General features: G+C 35.5%; 1 protein-coding gene across 1 annotated transcript; it reads left to right on the top strand.

The window, feature by feature from the left end:
- The first annotated feature begins 207 nt into the window (after positions 1-207).
- Positions 208-25,861, top strand: LOC149420156 (serine protease persephone-like). The gene is made up of 9 exons (XM_089636008.1): positions 208-422; positions 3,784-3,856; positions 13,716-13,807; positions 15,498-15,592; positions 18,936-19,054; positions 22,939-23,094; positions 24,319-24,440; positions 24,761-24,933; positions 25,598-25,861. The coding sequence occupies exons 1-9, from the start codon at positions 332-334 to the stop codon at positions 25,796-25,798; spliced, it is 1,122 nt and encodes a 373-aa protein (XP_089492134.1). The 5' UTR covers positions 208-331; the 3' UTR covers positions 25,799-25,861.
- Positions 25,862-26,994: the final 1,133 nt, after the last annotated feature.

The following is a 26,994-nucleotide window of genomic DNA, read 5'->3' as shown; positions in this document are numbered from 1 at the left end:
TATCTTTAAAAATAAATTACATGTTTACATTTTTCTTGCAAACAAGGAAATTGATTTCATAATCTGCAAGGATTTCATAATCCAAAACTCATTATAAAATATAAATGTTTATTATTTATGCAAAATGGGTTTTACCCTAAAAATTGCAAAAACCTAAATACGTCTCTGTATCTACCAGTTACTGTTGTATAATTGATACACCGTCATCAGTCCGACGAGTTTGCTCTCTGGTGAAGGCTGTACTGGCCTCTCCAATCATTATTGCCAGGAGTCATTTAGACATTATTAATTTTAAGTTTTACGTTCAGTTAATATTTGCATAATCTTCAAGATGGCCAGGGATGTGATATTTTTGATTGTCGGCGTATTATTGTTGATCTCTAATCTAAATGCTGAAGAATCCGAAGATCCGCCAGACTATGGTATGTTCAATATATTATTTTATTTTACGTTAAATTTATATAAATATGGATGGTAAAAACACGAAATTCACGCCATTTTGAAGCAATATGGTTGGTACAACTAATAATCTGGACAAATCTTTATTTTAACTTATGCAGAAATACTTATTCATGTTATTGAAAGAGTAAGTAATCACCATGTTGGTTTTTTGTGGTGACTTTGAAACGATTGAAGTGTTATTATTTATTATGATGTATCTCTGAACGTTCGTAGAGCAATTAATTATTAAATTATTATTAATTATGTATGTGTTTATAATCTGAACTGTTTTATATTGTAGCGTTATCTCGTTTTTTATGTCTTTAATTTTAAATGTCGTTATTTCATTGGTTAATGATATAATCTTCCTGACACTGATAAATAGTTACGTATTAAGATTGTTTATAACGCAAATAAATACGTTGTGTAAGTCAAATTGCCAGAAATATACAGGGTCTTGATGGAGATACCTGAAATACTTTATGTACTATGTAGTGTAAGCCTAATGGCCAGAAATATATAGGGCGTAAAGGGAGATACCTGAATTAGGTTATGTACTGCAGTGAAAGCCAAATGACCGGAAATATAAAGGTGTAAAGAGAGATAACAAAAGCAGCTACTATAGATAATAGAAACAGGGTTGATCCATGACTATTTGTCCTACACCCATACCTGTGCAAATCGCATCTCATGGAGGCGTGCCCAGCTTTGTTTCTGCATGCCAAATGCATAACTTTTATTGACTCAGCTTCGACAGTCCGTACAGCTTGGTCGTAGTTTGGCGGCAGTCAGCAAAAATGAAATGACTCAAAATATTAGTTTTCGCAGCGATGATAGATGATTTCTTTTGGCTAGAAATAAAAAACATATGCATTCTGTTGCCAGGTCGCACGCTTCTATACCATATAGACCTAAAAAAACACAAATGGCTGGGTGTCTAGCGCAGTAAAATCGATAACTTTAAAATATCGGATCGATGGGCGTGATGATGATCTACCGATGATTTTATGCCTATTTTCCGAGCACGGTCACGCTGATTGATATCCCGACCGATGTTGATAACGCAATAAATCAAAATTCTACTTGCGTTAGTAATACTAGCGCATCTCTCATGTACTTTTTGACCCTAAAAGGGAGTTAATTAGTTCGTGAGGTCATTAGTCATAACCACAAACTTTTATTTCTCGAAGCTGAAGCAGTCTGAGATGAATGAATTAAATTCATGGATCGTGTATACGATATCTTTTACTTCTAAGAGCTTAGTTAGTTCATGGTAAGCCATTGATTTTGTATAACTAACGACATTATGCAAAAAGTTGTGCATATTGACAGCTTATCCGGCTTTTGTCTACCGACTGTCGGAATCATATTCTGACCGTGTTCGCGAGTATCGCTATCTGACCATAGATGGCGGATTTCATCAATATCGTATTGACATAAGGCTTTATCGATCATCTGTGCTAGACCTCCAATCCCAAGAACCTACCTCTATTTGTCGATGGCCTAAATTCTGTATTTGTTTTTTACTGTGCGACTGATTAATTATCTGGTTTCTGTCAATGACATTACAAATTACGTCATTGGTTACAGTCATTGATATATTATATTTTGATGAGACAATGAGCGAAGAAATAGGTTTCGTACGTCCAATTAGTCAGATTTGGCCTCCAACGCTCTAACCCCGAACGACTGGAAACTACAAAATTCGGTAGACGATTATCGCTAATGGAACACGTTTCGACGAGATATTAGTTCACGTTTCTATTTTTTTTGTATTTCTATAGTTTCAGAAGGTAAAAGATTTATTTATTTTACATTCTTAACATCTGGGAAATAATTATACAAAAAAGGTTATTTAAGAGTAATAATATTTTAATTCATCATGTTTTTTTTTAAATTAACCTCATTCAGGAGGCTCTAAGTAAAATAATTTCCCTTTGGGCTTATTTTATCTTTTGGGATACTGTGTGGAGGGTCTTTTGTAAGTAGAGGAAGGAGAGGAAGTTCTGGAAAGGTAGGAATCTAGGGGGTGAACATATCCCACCCACTGCGGCGCTAGGCGATGGGTCGAGAGACCGGTCGGAGAGGTCAAAGGGTCTCCCCAGACCAGCCTCTCCCGATCTGGCACGCCACGCGGTTGGCGGGCAGGCGCATCCTGAGGTGAACCCTGGCACCCCTGCTAAGTCACCAAACGTACTGAACCACTAAGGGTGACCTATGGCAGAGGTGTTGATTATAAAATAAATAGTTCGTACAAATTCCCAAATTGCAAAAATGTCCCAATACGGATTTTGTGTAATCCATGATATAAGATATTTATGTTAATGGATAAATTGCAAGAATGTCCCAATACGGATATTGTGTAATCCATGATATAAGATATTTATGGTAATGGATAAATTGCAAGAATGTCACAATAAGGATATTGTGTAATCCATGATATAAGATATTTATGTTAATGGCTAAATTGCAAGAATGTCACAGTAAAGATATAGTGCAATCCATGATATAAGATATTTATGTTAATGGATAAATTGCAAGAATGTCCTAATACGGATATTGTGTAATCCATGATATTAGATATTTATTTTTATGGATAAATTGCAAGAATGTCACAATAAGGACAATGCGTAATCTATGATATAAGATTTCAGTTTTAATAGTAAGTATACTTGTTTTATTATATACTGGAGATTGATAGGGAACATCATGTTTTTTTAAAGAATATGTCATAGCATTATTAATTTTGTTAGTTTTTAAAATTTTGAAAGTGCAGGTACATGCATAATATATTGACAATAAACATGAGTTACTATGAAAAATATACCTTGAATCCAAATTAGTATTCAATTTTCTGTTGTGCGAATGCCAGCATTTTTTTATAATATAAACAGTTGGTTTTATCATTCGCATTATGATTGGTAGGAAATGACAGTTGAAATCTGTCATTTTGAAAAGTGCAGTTTACACATCTCGGTTGATTTGTTGAGGCACATTCTTTGAACAAGTGAGCAGCTCCACAGTGCGAGCAGGAAGGCGAATTGTTTTTCTCTTTCTGGTTGCAGTTTCTTGATGTATGTCCGTAACGTAGACAGAAGTAGCATTGTATTACTGGGCAGGCGTCGCCAACCGTAACTCGCTGGTAGCCAATGTTTATTTTTTCTTTATTTAATAGAATCTTCCTGGTTGTGCTGTCTACTTCTACTATGTAGTTAGCGGTGTCATTGTATTTGTTTTTAATTATTGCTTTTATGTTAAAAATAGAATTTTTTTCTGTTTCTTGCGTTACAATTTTATGTTAATGGATATTTTATGTTAATGGATACATTCGTTTATTTTCAGGGAATGAATGCATCTTACGAGGAGGCGCCATTGGACGGTTCGTTCTCCCAGAAGATTGTGAAGATGACGTGGAGTAAGTAATTCTAACTAATATTCGCATCTAGACTATCAGGAACTTTAGTTCAAGAAGGAAAGGAAAGTGAATATGGCTTATTATCCCAAAATAATATCAAAGTCAACCGTGCACGATTATCGTGCTGAAGCGATCAATGACGCTATTTCCTTAGAGCATCTTCCATTGTAATACCAGTGGAACAATGACAGTATACCTACCTGACGTCTGTGTTCTAAGGATTGCAATTCGCTTGTTTTCCATTAAACGGACCGCCCGTTTCTGTATTTTGTGACAATGACAAGGGTTTTTTTCAGGTATTTTGGGGCTCCACACCAGAGGTGACTGCCTAATTCAATACCTCAAAATTCAAACCTACTTATTTCTTTGTCTGAGTTCTTCGCACAACTGATTCCAATTTTTAAAATGACACTTTAATAAAAGTAAACAGTTATAGGTGCAATGTGTAATGTGGCGTTATGATTTCGTGTCCGAGTGATTTAGACACATGAACAATCCGATCCATTTGACATTGACAGTTTATAGTTCCAAAAAGTGCGTTAAGCAATAATTAAAAAAAAAATCATTACATAATGATTTTAGTTATTTTTTTTTCGATTAACATATTTTTTTTACATAGCTTAATGATTTATCGACTTTTATTAGATTATATTAACTGTAAATTTTAAAGTTTTATCTTGAGTCCGACTATACTGCCAGTAACTACAGAATGTCTTTACGTACAATGTTTACAGCTGTTTTTCATTTACAAATATATTTTGATTAGAAGTTTTTTTTTTTTTTTTATTTATTCTTTAATATATTTGTTAAACAATGGTATAGTATATTGTCCTCCACGCTAGGAGTTCACCTGTGTTGTGGAGGACTTTTTCAATTGTAAAGTTATATAATTCTAAAACAATACAGTGGAGTTGGTTACACAGAGAAACATTAAAAATTAAAATATAAAATCGATTTTTCCATAGTTATAACAGTAGTTTTTCCATAGTTATTCCAAAAAAAGTGAAATATAAAAAAATTAAATATTAACAGGATTGTAGCCAGTTACATATGTGTTTTTTGTATTCTGTAAGATTAGATGTTTTATATTGTGTTGGAAGTGAATTGAATAGTTTTATAGCCTGGAATCTGTAGTGTTTTTGTCCAAAGGATGTGTTGGTTTTTGGTATTAGTAGTTGGTGTGCATGTCTTGTTCTGGTATTGCGAGAAGTTTGTGAAGTTTTAAATGTGTTTAGGTTCTTGTAAAGGAAAGTAAGTATTTGTTTTGAATATAGTTTTTGAATCTTCAACACTGGGAATTGTTTAAATATGGTTGAAGTGGGTGTTAGTATTGGTACTTTAAGTATTACTTTTATTAAGGTTTTCTGAGTTTTATATAGTGTGTCTATGTATTTTTTACTGGCATAGCCCCAGGCAATAATGCCGTATTCCATTATAGATTGTGCTATTGCGAGGTATATATTCTTAATATCAAATATGTTTAGTATATTTCTCACGTTTTTGAAAAAGTAAATCAACTTGTTTATCTTTCCTTTAACCGATTCAATATGTCTGTCCCATTTTAAATAACGGTCGAAGTATATACCAAGATATTTGATATTTTCGGTTTGTGTGTTTGGAGGACAATTGCATGGGGTGCTCGCTGAGTGACAGGAATGTATTTTAAGGTAGATGTTTTTGGCGGGTTGGCCTCTCGAGTTTATGCTAAAGGTTATGAATTTAGTCTTATCTATATTTAAAGTTAATAAGTTAGAGTCAAGCCATTTTTTTGTAATATTTAGGCCAACTTCAGCTTTTGTGATTAGTGTGTTCCAGTCAGTGGCCTTAAAAAGTAACACAGTGTCATCAGCAAAGCTTATAATTTCCCCGTCTATTTGGAGGTGACATAGATCGTTAATATAAATAAGAAATAGGATTGGGCCAAGTACGCTGCCTTGTGGTACTCCGTAGGATACTTGTTCCTTGTCACTACATGTGTTTTCTATTGAGGTATATTGGGTGCGATTTTCCATGTAGCTTTCAATTAATTTGAGTTCTGTTCCCGTGATTCCGAAATATTTAAGTTTATTGAACAGGTTTTGGTGGTGAATTGTGTCAAACGCTTTTGCCAGGTCTAGGAATATTCCAAGGCATTTTTTACCCTGATCTATATTTGTTTTGAGGAAGTCTGTTACTGAGGCTATGGCATGTGAGGTACTCATATTTTCCCTGAATCTAAATTGATTTGGTGATAGTATATTGTTTTTGTTAAGAAAAATTAAAAGGTGGTTTTTGATATGTTTCTCGAGAATTTTTGAAAGCGTGTTTAGAATTGTAATTGGTCTGTAATTATTAATTTTATTTTTTTTTTTTTTAATTCCTTTATTTTTCCCAATTTTTACATTAATTACATACAATATTATATAAATCAATAAGAATAATGGGAACCTACTAAGGCGCTTAATTTCTTCCTTGTTTCCTTTTTTGTGGATTGGAATTACTTTGCCCGTTTTCAAAATAGTTGGGAACACTCCTTCTTTAATGGACCGATTTATAAGTATAGTAAGTGGGATAAGAAGTGCTGACTTTATTATTTTTAGTGTCATCGGTGATATTTTGTCGCTACCCTGAGAGTTTGTGTTTTTTAGTTCGTTTATAAGTTTTAGTGTTTGTATTTGGGTAATGTATGGAATTTTAAAGGAAGAAACACTAGTGTGTGTATAGTGGGTTGAGAATTCTGGGATATCGTCATTTGTAGTGATTCTGTTTGCTAATACCTTGCCGACGTTAACGAAATAGTTATTCACAAAATTACATACTTTTAGTGGTTGTTCTGATGTCTTAATAATCTCGTTATCTATTTTAATCTCGGTTATGGAATCGCTTTTCTTTGAAGATGTGTGGGATATTTCTTTTAGGATTTGCCAAATTTTTTTGGGGTCCTTGTTGCATTTATCTAATTTATTTTTATAATATATTTCTTTCGATATACGTGCAAGACGTGTGCATAAGTTTCGATATCGTTTATAGAAATTAATGAGATAGATGTCATATGGGTTAGATTTGCATTGTTTGTGGAGTTTGTCTCTTTTACTGAAACTTGTTATGAGTCCTTTTGATATCCACGGTTTTAGAAGTTTATGTTTAGTTGGAGAACTTTGTTCGGACGTGATGGTATTTTTTTTTAATTCGTCTTGAATACATTCTATAAAAAGTGACCATGCTTCATTAATTTTATTATTTTCTACGAGTTCTTCCCATTTTTTATTAAGTAGTATGTCATTTAGTTTTAAAATATCAGTTGTATTGTGGGTTTTTGTGGTTTTGGAGTGTATTTCTTGTGAATTGTTTGTAGTGTTTATTTTCAGGATAAGTGTATAGTGGTCTGTAATTGTCGAGTGATGGATTGTGGATTTGTATGATCTTTTTGTTTTTAACATAATGTGGTCAATACAAGTTTGCGTGGGTAATAGGTTATTTTGTTTAAAGTTGACTCTTGTGGGTTCATTTATGGTGCTAAAGAGTCCATGGAATAACAAAAGGTTTAAGTAATCGTCACTTTGTGGATGTTTTTTATTTTCTAAAATGTTTATATTCATATCTCCTATTAAGCAGATATTTTTTTGTTTTTTCATTTTGATAAGTTGACTGTCTAGGGACCTCAGAAAGGGAAATATGTTTTTTATAGAAGGTGATCGATAAATAGCTAAAATACATATGTCATTATTTATGATTATTTCATAGCCGTTTGCGTCTGTGATATCTACCTCCGTTAAAATTGAATGCAGATGTTTTTTGCAGTAAATTACAATACCGTCATTTTGATTTTTAATATTTTTGGAGTGAGTGACCGTATAATTAGGTAATTGTATTGGTGTGAAGATTTTATCTAGCCAACATTCTGTGAGAATTATCACGTCAAATTCTGTCTCCAATTGTTGAAGTACGACAGTGAAATTGTCAAAATTTTTTGAGATACTGCGTATGTTTTGGTGTAATATTTTTAATTGTTTAGCCATGGTAAGATTAAAATTATCGGATGGATGTGTACGATTTTGGGATAGTAAATCAGATCATCTTTATTATATCATCGGAGTGTTTAATATAAATTATTTTATCTTTTTCGGCTTTCCGCGCCATAACCTTTCCATCTTTGGTCCATACAAATGCATATCCCTTTGTGATGGCTTGTTGTTTTGTTTTCCATAGTAGTTCCTTTAGATATGGTGACAGGATTTCACTGATGTAGATGTTTCACGCAAAAGTACTACGTATAGTTAATTGTCCGTGTGAAAAAAAGAAGTACTGTAGGAAAATGAAAAGCAATATCAAGGTTTGCTTGCATCGGTGGATCAATCTTCGAGAGAATCAAGTTATTTACATTGCCTACTTGTTCGTTAGGTTTGTTAGTACGTGACAGAATTGCTAGGTCGCTGGACAAAACGCTACGATAATGGCAAAAAAACACCTCAAAGACCTAGCTGAACTGCAAAAAGCAGTTTCTGATAATGTGTTGTCCCAATCAGAGTCATCTTTCAAGAAACCCATTGCTTCGCATGCTGCTTTATGGGAATTATAAGTATGTATATCCATGTACATTTTTGATGTGTGCAAGATGTTGGGCCTTTTACAACATTAAGTAAACTAACCTAACCTAATGATGAACCAGGGTGTTAGTAACATAGTAAAAATGCAAATAAGAAAGGTAGAAAATAAGTTGTGATCATTAACAAATTGACCGATCGTAATAGAGAAAAAGAAAAGTAGTTTAGTAAAAAGCTAAAAACGCAAAAAGAACCATTTTAACAATTAAAAACTTGTTCCTAATAAATAGGGCTCAAAAGTAAAAGTAAAAAGAAGAATATATAGTCACAGCAAATGCATAAATAAACAGTGCGTTAAAAACGGTGTAAAAAGCCAATATACACAAAAAAATAATTAAAAGAAAAATAGTAAATGCATTGCAATCATGCCATAAGACGAGAAAAGTAAAAACAAAGAGTATGACATAAACACAAAGCAATCGGGCATAAGCAATATTAAAGTTGTAATAGATAATTAACCGTGGAAGGACAAGAGCAAAAAGTTCGGAAACAAAGATAAAGATAAAATATGTCAAAGATGATTTTAATCTAAGTCAGCAACTCCAAGCACAGGCCATCTCTCTACCCGGGACTTGACAAACTTTTTAAAGCATTCAGAAGAGGCGCTTACCGCGAGTCGTACGATTATTCATATGCTTACGATGGGAGCCGTATCGGGGGAACCGTACAAGGGAAGAAGAATCGGGCTAGTCGTATCTGGCGGACACAGTATTCTCATTTCTCATACGCTCTGAGCTCACGGCTCCCATTCAATTGAGCCGTCGCGTCGTTCAATTGATTGACTCCATGAGCCGTACAAAAATATAGAGCTGGTACCGCGCCTCCCACTCTTTAAAATGAGTCATCAGGATGAAACCCGTGGAGATAAAATAAACTTGATGATAATTGTACGTCCAACTCAGTTTATCATTTCCTGGAATTCCACTAAATTAATAGTAAAAATAATTTTAAAAAATCATTTTAATTTCCATAATTCTTTTGCTTATCAAACTGTATACATAGATGTATATGCATTATTTATCATTTTATATATAAATTGATGCCACGGCATGATTTGTAGGTTACATAAATGGTTTATTAATTTCTCCAAATGTTGATAGTGCCCGTGTTATGACATTATAGGTACATACTCTGATATTCAAATATAAACAGCTTCTCTAGCGTAATATTGCCACAAACTTTGAACAAAATGCTTGTGTAAACATGAAACATTGGGGCAGGGCCACAATGTTATTGTTTTTCGAGGCCGATGGAAATCAAAAAAATTTTAACCGAAGTTTTGAAAACATTTGGTTGCTGGAGACCCGACTTAACAGAAACACTGTGAAGTGTACGGGACGTGTTTGCCTGCACAAGAAAAGACTGTAAATAATAAGCACCGGCACACATCAGCCCTCAACCTGGGTAATGATTTAAGTAAAACACCGTGAGGTGTTCTATCCAAACCATCATAAAAGAAAGATGATTCAAATCAAAATTTTAATTACAAGTATTGTACAGGTATACAGAACGTACAAAGGGGTTTAGCTTATAGGTACTTCCTATTTTTTACAGCCAACCCAATTCACAAGAAATAGTTATATGGATTTCAATACAACTGGGTTTATTGTTATTAAGTTTAATTTGTAGAACTCCATTTTATTTTTTTATTTTTTATATATACAATAATATTATTATTGGGTTTATAAAAACAGTTTATTTTTAAACAAGTTCTGCTGTGTAATTATTATTACGGGTGACAGTTTGATAATGCCTTCAGAGGGCGAAACAGCTGTCACGCGTAATAATAATTACACAGCAGAACTTGTTTAAAAATAAACTGTTTTTATAAACCCAATAATAATATTATTGTATATATAAAAAAAAAAAAAAAAAAAAAACAACTGGGTTTTAATACACAGATAGAAAACAGAGACAGTTGGAAATCTTTCAGCGATAATTTCAGTTGGGGCACATTGTGCATCATCGCTCCATACGATACATCAAATGGCGTAGGCGACTGCTGCAGCAGTGGCCAGTTCAATTGGTAGCCAGCAGGAATCGGCCAGCCTCTTGGTTGTTAACATCAATGTTTAATTCAGTCGGTAGCCAGGAAGAATTTGCCAGCCTCTAGGTTGTCATCATCAGTGCTGGTTCAGTCGGTAGCCAGGAAGAATTGGCCAGCCTTTAGGTTTTCGGTATAAATGGCTAATTCAGTCGGTAGCCAGGAAGAATTGGCCGGCCTCTAGGTAATCAGCATCAATGGCTAATTCAGTTGGTAGCCAGTAAGAATTGGCTGGCCTCTAGGTTGTCAGTATCAATAGCTAATTCAGTCGGTAGCCAGAAAGAATTGGCCGGTTTCTAGGTTTTCCGCATCAATGGCTAATTCAGTCGGTTGCCAGGAAGAATTGGCCAGCCTCTAGGTTTTCAGCATCAATGGGAAGTTCAGTCGGTAGCCAGCAGGTATTCGTCAGCCTTTAGGTTGTCAGCATCAATGCAGCAGGGATTGGCCAGCCTCTAGGTGATCAGCGGCAGTGGGCAGTTCAGTCGGTAGCCAGCAGGTATTCGTCAGTCTTTAGGTTGTCAGCATCTGTGGCTGGTTCAGTCGGTAGCCAGGCGGAATTCCTCAGCCTCTAGGTTGTCAGCATCAATGCAGCAGGGATTGGCCAGCCTCTAGGTGATCAGCGGCAGTGGGCAGTTCAGTCGGTAGCCAGCAGATATTCGTCAGTCTTTAGGTTGTCAGCATCTGTGGCTGGTTCAGTCGGTAGCCAGGAGGAATTCCTTAGCCTCTAGGTTGTCAGCATCAATGCAGCAGGGATTGGCCAGCCTCTAGGTGATCAACGGCAGTGGCAGTTCAGTCGGTAGCCAGCAGGTATTCGTCAGTCTTTAAGTTGTCAGCATCTGTGGCTGGTTCAGTTGGTAGCCAGGAAGAATTCAGCGGCGGCATGGTCATTTGATTATAAGAGCCGACACACGGAGACGCCCCATTATTGTAATGATGACAGATGCGTCTGGCTCAGTTGAAAGAGTGCCGGCCGTATACAGCTCGTTGCAAATAGTTGTAATCTTTAAAATTGAACAGTTTGCACTCAGGAATTTATACTTTTTAATTATAATTAACAGATCGTGATTTAACTGGAGGTGTTCCGTCCACTCGTGGTAATTTTTAAACTTGACTGACCCAATATTTTGTTTTAACTGGATATTTATAATTTCTCCAACATAGCGTTCTTGTGACATATCAATAACATGAAATAAAAAAACTTGTTTACTGTTCTAAACGCAGGTGTTTATATGAGTCAGCGTCAGGTGTTCAATATTCTTTTTTTTCGGCTTGAATCGCCTAGTAACCAATTATTTTGATGAATTTTTCAACTAGCAAATTTTATAATATTAAATGCGAAAAAATCGTGTTTTCATATTCGATATAGTGAAGACATTAAAATTCTTACGTCAAAATACCCTACATCGCAAATAATTATCGTCGGCTATTACAATCTTCACAATTTAAAATAGAACTCAAATGGCAATGGTTAGGTTAGGTTAGGTTAGGTTAGGTTGGTTACTAGGCGATTCAAGCCGAAAAAAAAGAATATTGAACACCTGACGCTGATTCATATAAACACCTGCGTTTAGAACAGTAAACAAGTTTTTTTTTTATTTCATGTTATTGATATATCACAAGAACGCTATGTTGGAGAAATTATAAATATCCAGTTAAAACAAAATATTGGGTCAGTCAAGTTTAAAAATTACCACGAGTGGACGGAACACCTCCAGTTAAATCACGATCTGTTAATTATAATTAAAAAGTATAAATTCCTGAGTGCAAACTGTTCAATTTTAAAGATTACAACTATTTGCAACGAGCTGTATACGGCCGGCACTCTTTCAACTGAGCCAGACGCATCTGTCATCATTACAATAATGGGGCGTCTCCGTGTATCGGCTCTTATAATCAAATGACCATGCCGCCGCTGAATTCTTCCTGGCTACCAACTGAACCAGCCACAGATGCTGACAACTTAAAGACTGACGAATACCTGCTGGCTACCGACTGAACTGCCACTGCCGTTGATCACCTAGAGGCTGGCCAATCCCTGCTGCATTGATGCTGACAACCTAGAGGCTAAGGAATTCCTCCTGGCTACCGACTGAACCAGCCACAGATGCTGACAACCTAAAGACTGACGAATATCTGCTGGCTACCGACTGAACTGCCCACTGCCGCTGATCACCTAGAGGCTGGCCAATCCCTGCTGCATTGATGCTGACAACCTAGAGGCTGAGGAATTCCGCCTGGCTACCGACTGAACCAGCCACAGATGCTGACAACCTAAAGACTGACGAATACCTGCTGGCTACCGACTGAACTGCCTCAAATGGCAATGGTTATATTTTACTAATGAAAATTCTTACGGACCATTTAAGCCCTACGTAAAATCTGACTTGCAGACCCAATATGTTGAACCGCCAACCGAATTATTATTATTCCGATAGTCCGACAAAGGGATTTAAAATAATTCAGTCGTCGGTTTTGCCTACACACTATCCGGCTTTCAGAAACCCGACATATTGGGTTCTGCAAATCAGATCGAGTGGAGAATCCAACATATACGACTAACTATTTATATTTGCACAAGCATCCTTTTGTGTACAATGTATGTGATCACCTTCTAGATCTGGTCCTTTCTAACAGCTTTAAACTACATGTTGAGAAGTCAAACGATCAGCTTGGAGAAAGATGATGGATAGTAATCATTCTCCTTCAAACTAACTAAACTAACTAACTAACCATCAAGCTGATTCCCCGCAGAGGTAGGCTGAGAGGACGGACCACCAAACAGGCGAAGTCAGTCTTGGCACACACTCCTTGCCTCATTCACTATCATACATTTCTCAGGGATCTCATTTCGACAGCATTCAATCCACTTTCATCCTTCCCCTGCCAGTTCCATGCCTCACTGCCATACGTCAGGGTAGGTACCAGCAGACCAGCATTCCATTATGGACTACTAGCTTAGTTTCTTTTGACATTTTTTTTTTATTAGCGCCAACCCCGATCAGTCCTATATTAATGGAGTTACCTGCATTTACCCTTCTTTCGATATCTCTATCAGCCTTCCCATCTCTCATAAACATTGTAGTGAATGCGTGCACAAATTACACACAAGAATTTCCACTATACCGTGACTTTTCACGGATCTGCGCTAGTCCCTATTTTAATCTTTGTATTTTTATTGGATTGTGATATCATGGGATGATGATTAAATAAAAAGTTTTTTCTCTTTTGATAGAATTGTGAGCCGTTTTGGACCTCCCTCCAAACCCATAACGAGTGGAAATTTTCTCTGCTGTCGGAAAAATTCTGTCCACGTTGTAAAAGACGGTAAATATTATTGCATTGAGCAGTCTTAACCCCTAGAGAAATCCCTCTCACATAACAAACCTAGAGAAAAACCTATCGAAACCTATCTCATTATGTACGAGTATTACGGTGAGAAATATGATTTAAAAAATATTAAGAAAAAGGGAATTTCGCGATTTCAGTTCAAATTTTTAAAAATTATAACAAACGTTACTAAAATTTTGAAATAATTCAATGAAACAATAGTACCTATTTGTCAAATTTTGCAAGCATCAAAATAAATATTTTTATATTAAACAAAAAAGCGAAGTTACAATAACTTGTCTAATTCAAAAGGTTTATTAATTTTGTGTTAATATATAAATCATTCTATAGATCCATTGCCAATTTTATTGATAACAGAAATAAATGAATAAAAACCATCGATAAGCGAAAACTTTAATTTTGTGCGCGTTCAAAATTATTACTATTTTTAATTGCATATTTATGCCAATTTGTAATACTAAAATATGTGCGCGTTGTTTTATTTGCTTTCAAGGACACTCTTTTATTTATAACTATTTTTTATTCTATTTATTAAGTTAAAAGAAATTTACATTTCACTTTTTTATCTTAAATAAGTACATACAAGTAGTTTTGTTCTGATAACTTAAGATTAAAAAGTTTTTTTTTTTAAATACATTTATACTCTCCGTTTTAAGGTTATCTGGAAGGAGATTGTATATTTGTACACCCTCGTGGCCAATGCCTCTTTTGCCACTTTCAGTCCTTACAGTATTTGTGTACAATTTGTTATGTTGCCTAGTATAATGTTCGTGTACTTGTGACGTTTGTTTAAATGTTATGTTAGTGTGTATAAGTCCATTTTGGATTTTGTAGATTAGGAGACATATGTTGTATTCGTACAATTTTCTTATTTTCAAGAGATTCATTTCCTGATATAGTTTTTTTGTGGGAGTGTCCGGGTTATAATTGAGTTTTTTAATAACTTTGTTCTGTATTGTTTGTAAATCATTTAGGTATGTAATGTATGTGTTTTCCCATATTTCTATTAAATAATTTAGATGGGACTGGATTAAACTAAAGTATAAGCCCCTCTTTACCTCTGTTGGTAGGAGATGGGCAATTCTACCAAATACACCAATTAATGGATGATTTTTGCTTTTAATTTTTCTACGTGTTGTTTAAATGTCAGATGTTTATCAATACGTAAGCCAAAGTAATTTTCGCTGTCTAGAATAAGCAGGTCTCTTTCTTCTATTTTTAAAGTTTTATGCGACGGTATTATTATTTTATGTGTGCTTATGATCATGTAGCCGGTTTTATTAATATATATTTTTACTAGCCAACTGTTCAGTATATTAAGATCCTTCTGAGATAGTTCTAATAGAGTTTTTAAGTTTTTTCCGAAGTAAAATATTGAAGTATAGAAATATTTTACCATGTAGTTTCAACTGGCAGATGTCATTTATATATATTTGGAATAGAAGGGGCCCAAGGATAGATCCTTGCGGAACTCCATAGTTTATACCGTCTAGCTGACTGTTATTATCTCCTATGCTAACATATTTTTTTTTTCTGTTTAACAGATATGATTTAATTAATTTGATAGCTGGACCGGTTACGCATGGATTTTATACTACAAAGTTCTTCGACAAACTAAACTTCGATCGCTCAATGTACGTTAATGTTTTATTTCAACAATTTTTAGTGTGCAAAAAGCTTGTGGATAAACGGAAAGACAACGCAGTGACACCTCAGATTCTTGGAGGGACGAGCGTCGCAGATGGGGAGTTCCCACACATGGTACGTTTCCACAAAAACATGTACCTATAGTATTATATCACCTATGTGTATGTATATATGACATCATTTGATGGTTGATGTTGGATGGATCATCATCATCAAAAATCATCACCAAAGTCACAAAAACCAAACATCACAAAAAAAAACTTAGAAAACATTGTTTTTCATGTGAATACAACTCAAGATTCACAACTACCAATCCTCCAAAGCCAATTAGACTACGGCATCCCCAATTGGGGTATGTTGTGGAGCTAAAGGTAGTGCGGAGGGGAAGGAAATGGGGAAGAGAAATGGGAGAGAGAACCTGACTATTCAGATCTGGTCTCCAAACACGGCTAAAGCCATTTCAAGTAATGTTTCAATTCTGAACGGTAGCCTTACACCAGCTCGATACTGAGAGTATCTTCCACTCTGGAACGTGCCACAAATATACTACCTTAGTTTTTAATCATCTAATTGTGAAAGAACACAAAAAAAACAATTAAAATTCTCTTGCCCACGTCAGGATTTGAACCCGTGACCTTTGAGATCCTTACTGTTTGCCCACATAGGCCGTCACAATACTTATATTGAAACAAATTAATATCTGATCATTGACAAAGATAATATCAACAACTCTCAGAGAAAATATGAAACAGAATATAAAAAAAAGGTGACAGTCACAACTAGGACTCGAGCCAAGGTTCTCTGGGCTTACGGGGACTGGCCCTCTACTAACGGAGCTATTATTCGAGCCAATGTCCTCTAGGCTTACGGGGACTGGCCCTCTACTAACTGATCCATTACTCGAGCCAAGGTTCTCTACGCTTACGGGGACTGGCCCTCTACTAACTGAGCCATTACTCGAGCCAAGGTTCTCTAGGCTTACGGGGACTGGCCCTCTACTATCTGAGCTATTATTCGAGCCAAGGTCCTCTAGGCTTACGGGGACTGGCCCTCTACTAACTGATCCATTACTCGAGCCAAGGTTCTCTACGCTTACGGGGACTGGCCCTCTACTAACTGATCCATTACTCGAGCCAAGGTTCTCTAGGCTTACGGAGACTAGCCTTCTACTATCTGAACTATTATTCGAGCCAAGGTCCTCTAAGCTTACGGAGACTGGCCCTCTACTAACTCGAGCCAAGGTCCTCTAGGCTTACGGGGACTGGCCCTCTACTAACTGATCCATTACTCGAGCCAAGGTTCTCTAGGCTTACGGGGACTGGCCCTCTACTATCTGAGCTATTATTCGAGCCAAGGTCCTCTAGGCTTACGGGGACTGGCCCTCTACTAACTGATCCATTACTCGAGCCAAGGTTCTCTAGGCTTACGGAGACTAGCCTTCTACTATCTGAACTATTATTCGAGCCAAGGTCCTCTAGGCTTACGGAGACTGGCCCTCTACTAACTCGAGCCAAGGTCCTCTAGGCTTACGGGGACTGGCCCTCTACTAACTGATCCATTACTCGAGCCAAGGTTCTCTAGGCTTACGGAGACTGGCCCTCTACTAACTCGAGCCAAGGTCCTCTAGGCTTACGGGGACTGGCTCTCTACTAACTGAGCCATTATTCGAGCCAAGGTTCTCTAGGCTTACGGGGACTGGCCCTCTACTATCTGAGCTATTATTCGAGCCAAGGTCCTCTAGGCTTACGGGGACTGGCCCTCTACTAACTGATCCATTACTCGAGCCAAGGTTCTCTACGCTTACGGGGACTGGCCCTCTACTAACTGAGCCATTACTCGAGCCAAGGTTCTCTAGGCTTACGGGGACTGGCCCTCTACTATCTGAGCTATTATTCGAGCCAAGGTCCTCTAGGCTTACGGGGACTGGCCCTCTACTAACTGATCCATTACTCGAACCAAGGTTCTCTACGCTTACGGGGACTGGCCCTCTACTAACTGAGCCATTACTTGAGCCAAGGTTATCTAGGCTTACGGGGACTGGCCCTCTACTAACTCGAGCCAAGGTTCTCTACGCTTACGGGGACTGGCCCTCTACTAACTGAGCTATTACTATCCATCTTTTTAATCAATCTCACGCTTCAATTTTTGAATTACTAACCTTACCTTTTTTTACATTACCTCCACACAGTGGAACCCGAGGAAAATAATTTCCCTCAGGGCCTATGTCATCTCTGGGGATGTATTTTTGAAGAAAGGAAGGAATCAATACGGGAAGAGACCCATGTTGTAGGAGGTAGGAAACACAGAGGCTTTATTACAACATTTAAACTAGTTGTTCCGCGAGAGGTAGACCTAGCTCTAAGGAGATATTCTCTAACTCTTATTTTCTTTTATTTTAAATCAAAACCTAAATTTTCTCTATATTAGTAACATTTTTTATTGATGAGTGTTTCAGGCGAATAATTATTGCTTGTAAAATAATTGTTACCCTTTGTGCTATGCATAAAAAACCTTGTCTGAAAACATTAGTTTACCAAAAAAATAATAACGAAATAGTCAGCTTTGTATTTTTTAATGTTTTACCTCACAATAACGCTCCTGTCTGTACAGTGCATGCTCCACTGCATAACGCCGATCGAAAATTGGAACCGTGAATATTGTGACGTCATAATGTTACCAACTATATCCACCAATGAAAAACTCCGAAAGTCTCTTGAATAAACTTTCAGAGTTTTTCATTGGTGTAAAGTTGCACCAACCGATTCGGCGTCATTTTTATTTGTTTATTTGTGGTTTATTAATGTTACAGTGGTGTACAGGAAATGAAGCTATGTCGCCACTCGGATGAAGCTCTCGTTGAAACTGATTTGTTTTTTAACGTGAATTTTGTAAATTATCATAAGTTTATACATTGTTTATATAAAAATAGCATACCATCTAAAATAACTATTTTTCTTAGAATAGCTGGTATCTATTTATATTCAGAGATTTTTTTATTGTGGTTATCGGCTACTGCGATAAAGGACAAGGACTTTCAGGTTAAAACGGCCACCATCTTGAACCGGAACCCAAAATAAAAAAAACAGACTTCGCCAAGCTCCATCAAATTGTATAAAATTTAAAAAAAGGGAGTTGTAGAAAGAGATTTATTTTTTAATTGAAAAAAAATCATTGGACGATATCTGTTTTTTTAACTCCAAATATGCTCAAGAATTGCTGTTTAAAATCCTTCGGGTACGTCCTGTGACAGTATCAAAATTAGTCGTATTAATGAAATAAATTTATTTTTTCGTGTTAATATTTTGAAAATATTTTTATGCATATATATTTATATAATTCGTATTTTTTTTTATTCAATGTAATTCAAATTTAATAATGTTTGTGACAGCTGTTTCGGCGTTAAAGATCATTTTCATCAATAAAATAATTAAATTTTATTGGTTTTTCTTTATTTTAGGCACTTATTGGATACATGTTGCCCGGACGTCCCCCAGTTCTGGACTTCAGTTGTGGAGGCTCCCTCATCTCAGACAAATTCGTTCTGACGGCCGCCCACTGTGTTCTCAATAAAGAAAGGTAAGAGGTCGTTTTTACTTAAAGCAAGAGGAAATCGGAAAATTTGGAGGTTATTCATGATATTCTAAAAAAAATCTTAATGTTTTTTAAACAATTAAAATTGTAATTGATATTAAAATTTCTCTAGTGTATTACTCTCGCTTTACTTTTGCAAGTCTTATTTGACGTGTTCGGTTAACATCCGAGAAGCGTTAGGTTAGGTTAGGTAATGCCCGTGTTCAGTTAACATCCGAGAAGCGTTAGGTTAGGTTAGGTAATGCCCGTGTTCGGATAACATCCGGGAAGCGTTAGGTTAGGTTAGGTAATGCCCGTGTTCGGATAACATCCGGGAAGCGTTAGGTTAGGTTAAGTAATGCCCGTGTTCGGATAACATCCGGGAAGCGTTAGGTTAGGTTAGGTAATGCCCGTGTTCGAATAATATCTGAGAAGCGTTAGGTACGTGCCTGGTAATATATAATATTAATACGCCGAGTTTCCACACTTATATCGCGAAACTTTGGGGGTGATCATTCGTGAAAAACTTGACTGAAATTTTTTTCAAATAAAAAAATTATGACCATATTCACATTTTTGTGGGGTTTACAAAACGTTAATGTAAACACACCCTCAGTATTATTATTTCTCTGCGCTTGGTTCTATATAGATGTTCAATTAAGTAAATTGTTTTTGAATTTATACTCCATTGGTCATTTGATTTTGGCCGCAGTTATATTAGATTTGAGAGGCGGAGGAGGTGGCGTCGAAATCATCGATATATTATTAAAATCTCATTTTACCAAGTACCGATTTTATTTTATTTTCATGTTACAACTGAAAAGAATTCTGTCAATGATAAAATTTATGTAGGTATATTAATGTACATGACAATTTTAAATCCCGCCAAAACTAATCGGTTTATTGTGGGAACTGGTGCCTGGATTGGTTTGTATCTACATCGAATAGCTGTCAAATCAAAACCATCTCAAATCAATTGAAGGCACTGATTCAAGTTGACATCTTACATGAGATCCTCCCGAACAAACATTTAAAACACAGTTTCTTAAAAATATTAATAAATTGGCGATGTTGAAGTGAAATACTAACCTAAATATTTTTTAGAATTTACCGAATTATTGACAATATTAATGACTGCTTATTATTACAATCAAATCTCATTAGCTTTTCTGATTGGTGTATCCTAAATAAATTAACCTTTAATGTAAAAAAGTGTCAAGTCATGAGATTTTATAGGAAGAAGAACCCATTGATTTTCACATACTGTATGAATAATCAAGTCTTAGTATCTGCACCCGAAATAAAAGACCTGGGGATAATATTTGACACCAAATTAACATTTATCTCCCACATTAACAATATAACCACTAAAGCGATGCAAATGTTGGGTTTCATATTAAGAACTTCAAAAGATTTCAAGAATTTAAAAACTTTAAAAATATTGTATTCATGCATTGGCAGAAGCCATTTAGAATTCAACTCAACTATTTGGAATCCATTTTACAATATTCATGAAAAATCTATGGAGCGAATCCAACATAATTTTTTACGAAACATAAATTTCTCTCTTCATAATAAGATTAAATTCACATTAGAAATAGGCATAAATTCAACCTTAAATTTTTTAGACCTTACCTTATCGATCGTCAATAACAGAATTAATTTTAACATTTTTCGTAAACCCTCCTATACTGACGTTGTCATACACAGCACCTCCAATCACCCTATTTCACATAAGCACTCGCATTCCATTCAATGATCCATCGTTTAGTCACAATTCCAATGTCCGATAGTAATTTTGATAGTGAACTAAAACTAATTAAAAACATAGCAGTAAATAATGGCTATGAATCAAATTTTATAGATTTAATCTTAAATAAAAAACTAAAACAAATAGCCATTAATCGCTTCCTCTTCGCTAGTCCTTGTCCTCAAATCAATGATAATAATATTAATTATCAATGGCGGCGAATTTTATTCATTAATCACTTTTCTACCTTAAGTGTAAAAAACCTTCCTTCCGAAGTCAAACCGGCCTTTTATACCAATAACAATATAGGTAAATTTCTAATTAATTCTAAAGATAAGGACGATAAATTAAGTCATTCGGGGATTTATAAATTAAATTGTAATAATTTTTCGGCTTTCTATATCGGTAAGACATCACGTAATGTTAATATTAGGATAAAGGAGCATCTTCGTTGCCTCAATAATAACGGTTTTTCCGAATTCGCAAATCATTTGATCGATAAAGATCATACATTCTGTCATAGCACCGGTGCTAACATCTTACATAAAAACGGGCATGGTAACAGACTAAACAACTTAGAGGCACTAGAAATTAAAAAAGCTGTAAAAACCAAAAGTCAGATACTTAATAATCAATTAGACAAATCAAGTAGTCCAATATTAGGTCTGTTTCCAATAAACCCATAAAAAAATCCCAGTTCTCCTTACTTCCTTACCACCATGCCAGTTGATGCTTTGTTTCTCCCGATTTATTGATATAACCCATTTGTCTACATAATTATCTGGCGGTTTTTCCATTACTTGTGCACTTATGTTAATATATTTTATGACCGTCTTTGTGTTGCTTATATTTGTATCATGTTGTCTCCCTCTATATTTTGTTATATATATACACACATTATGTACTTCTTGTTTAGTATTAATTTTTACCCTGATGATGCTTAAGTAAAGCGAAACCGGTCGGTTCTTAAATTAATAAATATCGTGGTTTTAAAACAAAAAAGTATTTTATTTTATAAATTATAGATTAGGAATTCCTATTGAAACCCCACTGTTGAAAGTCATGGGCCTTGCCACATTAAAAGAAAGAAGAATATGTTCTGATCTATTTTTTCTTTATAAAATTGTTAATAACATGTTTGACTCCCCTGAACTCCTTAGACTGATGGACTTTCATGTGTCTAGTAGAACGGTTCGTCAGAAGGTATAAAAAATACCTTACCATTGTAACATTGCAGGTGCCAAAGCAGAAATATATTCAGTAATGAACCGACTGCACAACGCAGGGAATAAATATCACATGAACACCAACGGTACTGAATGTCTATCAGCCTATAAAAACATTGTTATTAAATCTGTATCTTGATAGCTTTGTAATGTTTATACATTTTCAATGTATCTAAATTTATAGGAATGTGCATCCTATAGTTTACTCTTTTAATTGCTTTTAAGTTAATATTTTTATACTTGGTACATATTTTAATTGTTATATCTCTTTTACTCTCGGATTATATCAAATGTACTTTTAATTGTATTATATGTAAAAGCCCTAATTGGGCGTGAACGAATAAATAAATAAATATGCGCTCACAGTCCGCATTCACTTTTTGACACTGAAAAGGTAGGTAATTGGTCAATAAAGTTTTTTTTCACCACTTGTTATGTGAACAAATTTTATTTCTGCAAGCCCAAACCAATGTTGCGTCATTGGCCTGTACGGATTCAACTCGCCGCGTATACGAATTCTTTCAATTCTGAGAGCTTCGTTAGTTCATCTCCGTTCGATAAGCCAGATTTTTACATTTATTTGCATTTTATTGACAATGAATTTAAGCTTATCTGATACAATGAAGGCCGTGCTAAAAATTGTCTATCGTCGGTAATATATCTTATCAATCGTTAACCGTACTCGCAAATATCGCTACCCATAGACGACAAATTTTTTCAATATCTTATTGACATATGGCTTTATCGATCATCCATGCTAGACCGCCAGGATAACATTGACTCACCGAGTCTATAGTCGTTAGATGAACTATTAATATTGGTGTTTTCGTTTTTATTTTTGCTAATTTATGTATTTTAGTAGTTTAACCGATTTTTTTAGTTATAATAAAAGTATTACTTCTTTATAATTTCAGCAAAGTTCCCTACCTGGTCCGCCTGGGTGTCGTCAACAAATGGCCCACTGAGGATGCTCCGTACGATGAAAAAATAACTGATTACTTGGTCGCTGAGAATATAGTGCACCCGCAGTTCAATAGACTTAAGAAGTACAATGACATCGCTCTATTGAGGTGAGAAACTTCTCTACTAGGTAAAAGATAATAATAGAAAAGATACAAGTTAACCGGATACAGTGGACATCAGATCCCTCATGACTGAAAGCAAAGATGTTGTTATCTCGTAACTATTACGCAGGTGCGAGTAGTTCTTAGTTCAAGTGTGAAACAGTTTGCATCTATTCAGTGGTCAGAGCAAAGGTAGAGATTGTGGCTTTAATTCTCAGGTGCGACCCAATTTTTTTCTGTCTTTTCCGATTCACATTTTTTAGAGTGGTAAATATTGTCTGCGGTGATTAAATATTAAAATGTAAGAATAAAACAAATAATTAACTTAAAGAAAAAATGAACCCACTCATAGTGTATTTGATAGAATAGCCCATCATCTACCAACACAAATAAAGAGGAGATTATAATTTAGTGTAATCCAGTTCTATCTAAATTATTTAATTGAAATATAGGAAAGCACTTACATTACATATTTAAACCTTCTACAAATAATACAGAATAAAGTCATAAAAAACTTTTTAATTATAACCCTCACCAAAAAAGTATACCATAAACGAAATTACTGAAAATCAGAAAAGTGAACGAATATAACATTTGCTTATTAATCTACAACATCCAAAATGGATTTATACACACGAACACAACATTTATAAAAACATCACAAATACATGAACAGTACACAAGACAACATAATGAACTATCCATAGATTCAGCAAAGACTGAAAGTGGTAAAAGAAACATAGGCCACTAGGATATACAATATCCTTCCCAATAGCTTGACATCAGTAAATAGAATTAATATATTTAAGAAAAAACTGTTTGCTTTTAAGATCAACATTAAAATGTACTTATTTGAAACTTTCCAAATTCCATGGCTAGTACGACGGGACGCGGTGTAGCTATTCAAGAAATTGACAATGTTTAAAATTAATATTTCCAAAACCTCAGAATCGATTTGTAGTCATGAATTAATTTATGCAGTGTTCTGCTGTTGCACGCAAAATTCTGAAAACCTGTTTAAATTTTTAATCGGATATTTTAGTAGAGTTTATAGTACCTATATCAATTAACCACCATCGGCGCTACAATGTGGCGCAGAGTTCTGGCCATCTATCAATGTTGTTAATGTCGGTAATGCCTCCGATTCTGCTGATCTCTGCCAACGATGGTGGGCAGTGTTAATATTTTTTTTACAATAATTAGTCTACTTGTGCTCTTCATTTTGAATAGGTTATCCAAACCGGTGGAGAAATTCACTCAGACCATATTCCCGGCCTGCCTGGACCACGAGAAGCTGGACCCGACTACCATAATGTCCATTGCTGGATGGGGAAAACATATGAAAGGCAGCGGTAAAGTTGTTTTGTTCCTATTTTATATGTATATATAGAATATGTATTCATTAATACCCTAGGGTTATTTAAATGTATGTCTAAAATCTTGAAATTAACAAAAATCGGGAAAAAAACGAACCCGTAGATTATAACAAATGTTACGTTTAACCTTAATTTGAAACATTTCGTAAATAGTAACAAAAGCATGAAATTTCACTGTAGGAGACGACGTAATAAGACTCTTTCTTCTAACTATCTTTTTTCAATGTTTTAGGGATCTTGTTAAAAACTTCTCTTTTTAAACTTATCGATCATTGAAAATTGTTTGGTGTTTACAGTTAACACCAGTAATGTGATGCTCAAAGCTTACGTTGAGGTGACGCCCGCCAACGATTGCGCTCCGTACTACAACAAAAAATCCTCATGGGTTAAAAACTACCCCAACGGGATTGAGCCGTATCAAATATGTTCCCAGGGAGCCAGGAACAACACCGATGCAGACACATGCGAGGTTGGTAGTTAGTAATCTTGGTACGGACGGATACTCAGGGAACTGCGTATCAAATATACTTGCCGCTGAAGCCAAGAACAACGCCGGTGCAGACACTGGTCGAGTCCTCATATAAGATTTTTAAGTATCTAAACTTATTAATTGAAGAAATTACACAATGGACCACAATTTTTGTACATAAAATTAAACTTTGATAGATTGTTTAGAACGTGCGGCATAAACCAAATCATAGGGAATAACGTTCGAACTAGAAGCGCGGAGATCTAAATTTGGACGTGTTGTGACTGAAGACGAATGATGCTCCATTTTTATTCCCACTACGTTTATTTTAATGCAATTTTTACATTTTGCGCCTTCGGTGACTTGGAAGGCGTAGTTGAAATATGGGTACCATATTTTCTTTTTAAAAATTGACTTCAATACAACCCCGTATCTCATTCCAGTGCTGCGATAATGTGTAGTAATTAAACATACATACTATAGACAAATTAATATATTAGATTGGCACCACCTTTGCACTATTATGATCTGTTACTAATGGATTTTACATATAAATATGTACGGAATAATCAGATTTTGTTTTACTTTTAAGTGATGGGTTATTTAAATGGTCTAATCGACCGTTAATAATTGACTAAATAACAGCAGTTGTCGTATTTTCCAGGGCGACTCAGGAGGTCCACTGCAGTCACCAATAGAAAAATCTACCCTTTCGCGAGTGATCGGTGTGACGTCATACGGACCGACGTGTGGAGCCAATATCCCCGGAATCTACAGCAGAGTGTCTACGTTCCTGGAATGGATCACAGACACTGTTTGGCCTGACAACGAATACAAAAGTTTCACAAATAGAATAGCAATATAAAAGGGACCTTACGAACTGCGCACTGTTTCTTGCATTTATTGGAATTAAATTCTTAACAGTCAATCATTTATTTTTTTACGTTATTTCCAAAAAATAATTTCTTTCAGGACTTATTTCATCTTAGAGTATGCTGTATAAAGGTTAGTTTTAAGGAAGGAACTTGTGATTAAATTACACAAAGCGGCGCTAAATAAACGTTATGTTATTATTATTCAAGGAAGAAGAGGAAGTTCTGGGAAGGAAAAGGGCATGAGGGGTGGGTATGCATCTAAGGGGACGGGTTGTTTCGGAGAATTTGAACAATTCATCAAATTTCAACGTTAATTTTCGGGTTCTGTGAAAGTCCTATTCAAGTTCTGTTATTATATCATTGTAGGCTAGTTGCTTGACAAAACTGAAATAAAAACAGAACTTGAAAAAATCTTTCACAGAACTTGAAAATGAACGTTGAAATTTGATGAATTGTTCAGATTCTCCGAAACAACCCGTCCTAAGAGTGACGGACGTTTGAATCCTTACCTCTCACTGCGGTGCAAGGCGATGGGTCGAGAGAGTTCGGCTGGACAGTTTACATGATCTTCCTCAACCGACCTTTTCCGACCCGCCTCGCCACGCTATTGGTAGGTAGAGTGCTTGGCACCTCCCAAATTAAAATAATAATATCTTATAGTTCGAAAAAAGTGTTTTAATACGTTTCAGATGAAAAAATATTGTGGAGATAAACAAGTAGTGCCATATAATTATTATGAAGGCGAAACCTGAAAAATTATAAACAAGTTCTGCCGTGTAATTATTATGAAGGCGAAACCTGAAAAATTACTAAACTTAAAATTAGAATGGAGTTCCACAAATTAAACTTGATTGTTATTAATGCCAATCTCAAAGATATTTTATCAAATGTATTTATTGAGATTGGCATTTCTCACGTCAGTCGATCAGAACACTATCTTCTGGAGGGAGAGCTAAGAATCTTCAGTCTCCATCGAGAAGAGTTTTCGGGTCTTCATGCGTCATGCAGGGTGAGAAACGACATCATCTTACACATATTATTTTGCAGCACCTTCTTGTATTCCATTTGTTATTAAATATCTCGCCTGATATTTGGTGGTGGCATGTTATATTAAAAAGTACGGCGAGCCAAACAAGTCGAACGGACGACCGAACCATTGGAGGGGACCCACCCTTTCCCGACGGCT

The sequence above is a fragment of the Hesperophylax consimilis genome, chromosome 10, assembly GCF_061612785.1.
Source record: "Hesperophylax consimilis isolate HC1 chromosome 10, BYU_Hcon_1.0, whole genome shotgun sequence".
NCBI classification, from domain to species: Eukaryota; Metazoa; Arthropoda; class Insecta; order Trichoptera; family Limnephilidae; genus Hesperophylax; species Hesperophylax consimilis.
This window is presented reverse-complemented; position numbering and strand designations above follow the sequence as displayed.

Bases quoted from the DNA above. Each gene is read 5' to 3' on its own strand.
- LOC149420156 (XM_089636008.1), top strand. From the start codon at position 332: ATGGCCAGGGATGTGATATTTTTGATTGTCGGCGTATTATTGTTGATC. The intron at 13,808-15,497 runs GTAAATATTATT...AACAATTTTTAG, and splicing joins TGTCCACGTTGTAAAAGACG to TGTGCAAAAAGCTTGTGGAT. The intron at 23,095-24,318 runs GTGAGAAACTTC...CATTTTGAATAG, and splicing joins AATGACATCGCTCTATTGAG to GTTATCCAAACCGGTGGAGA.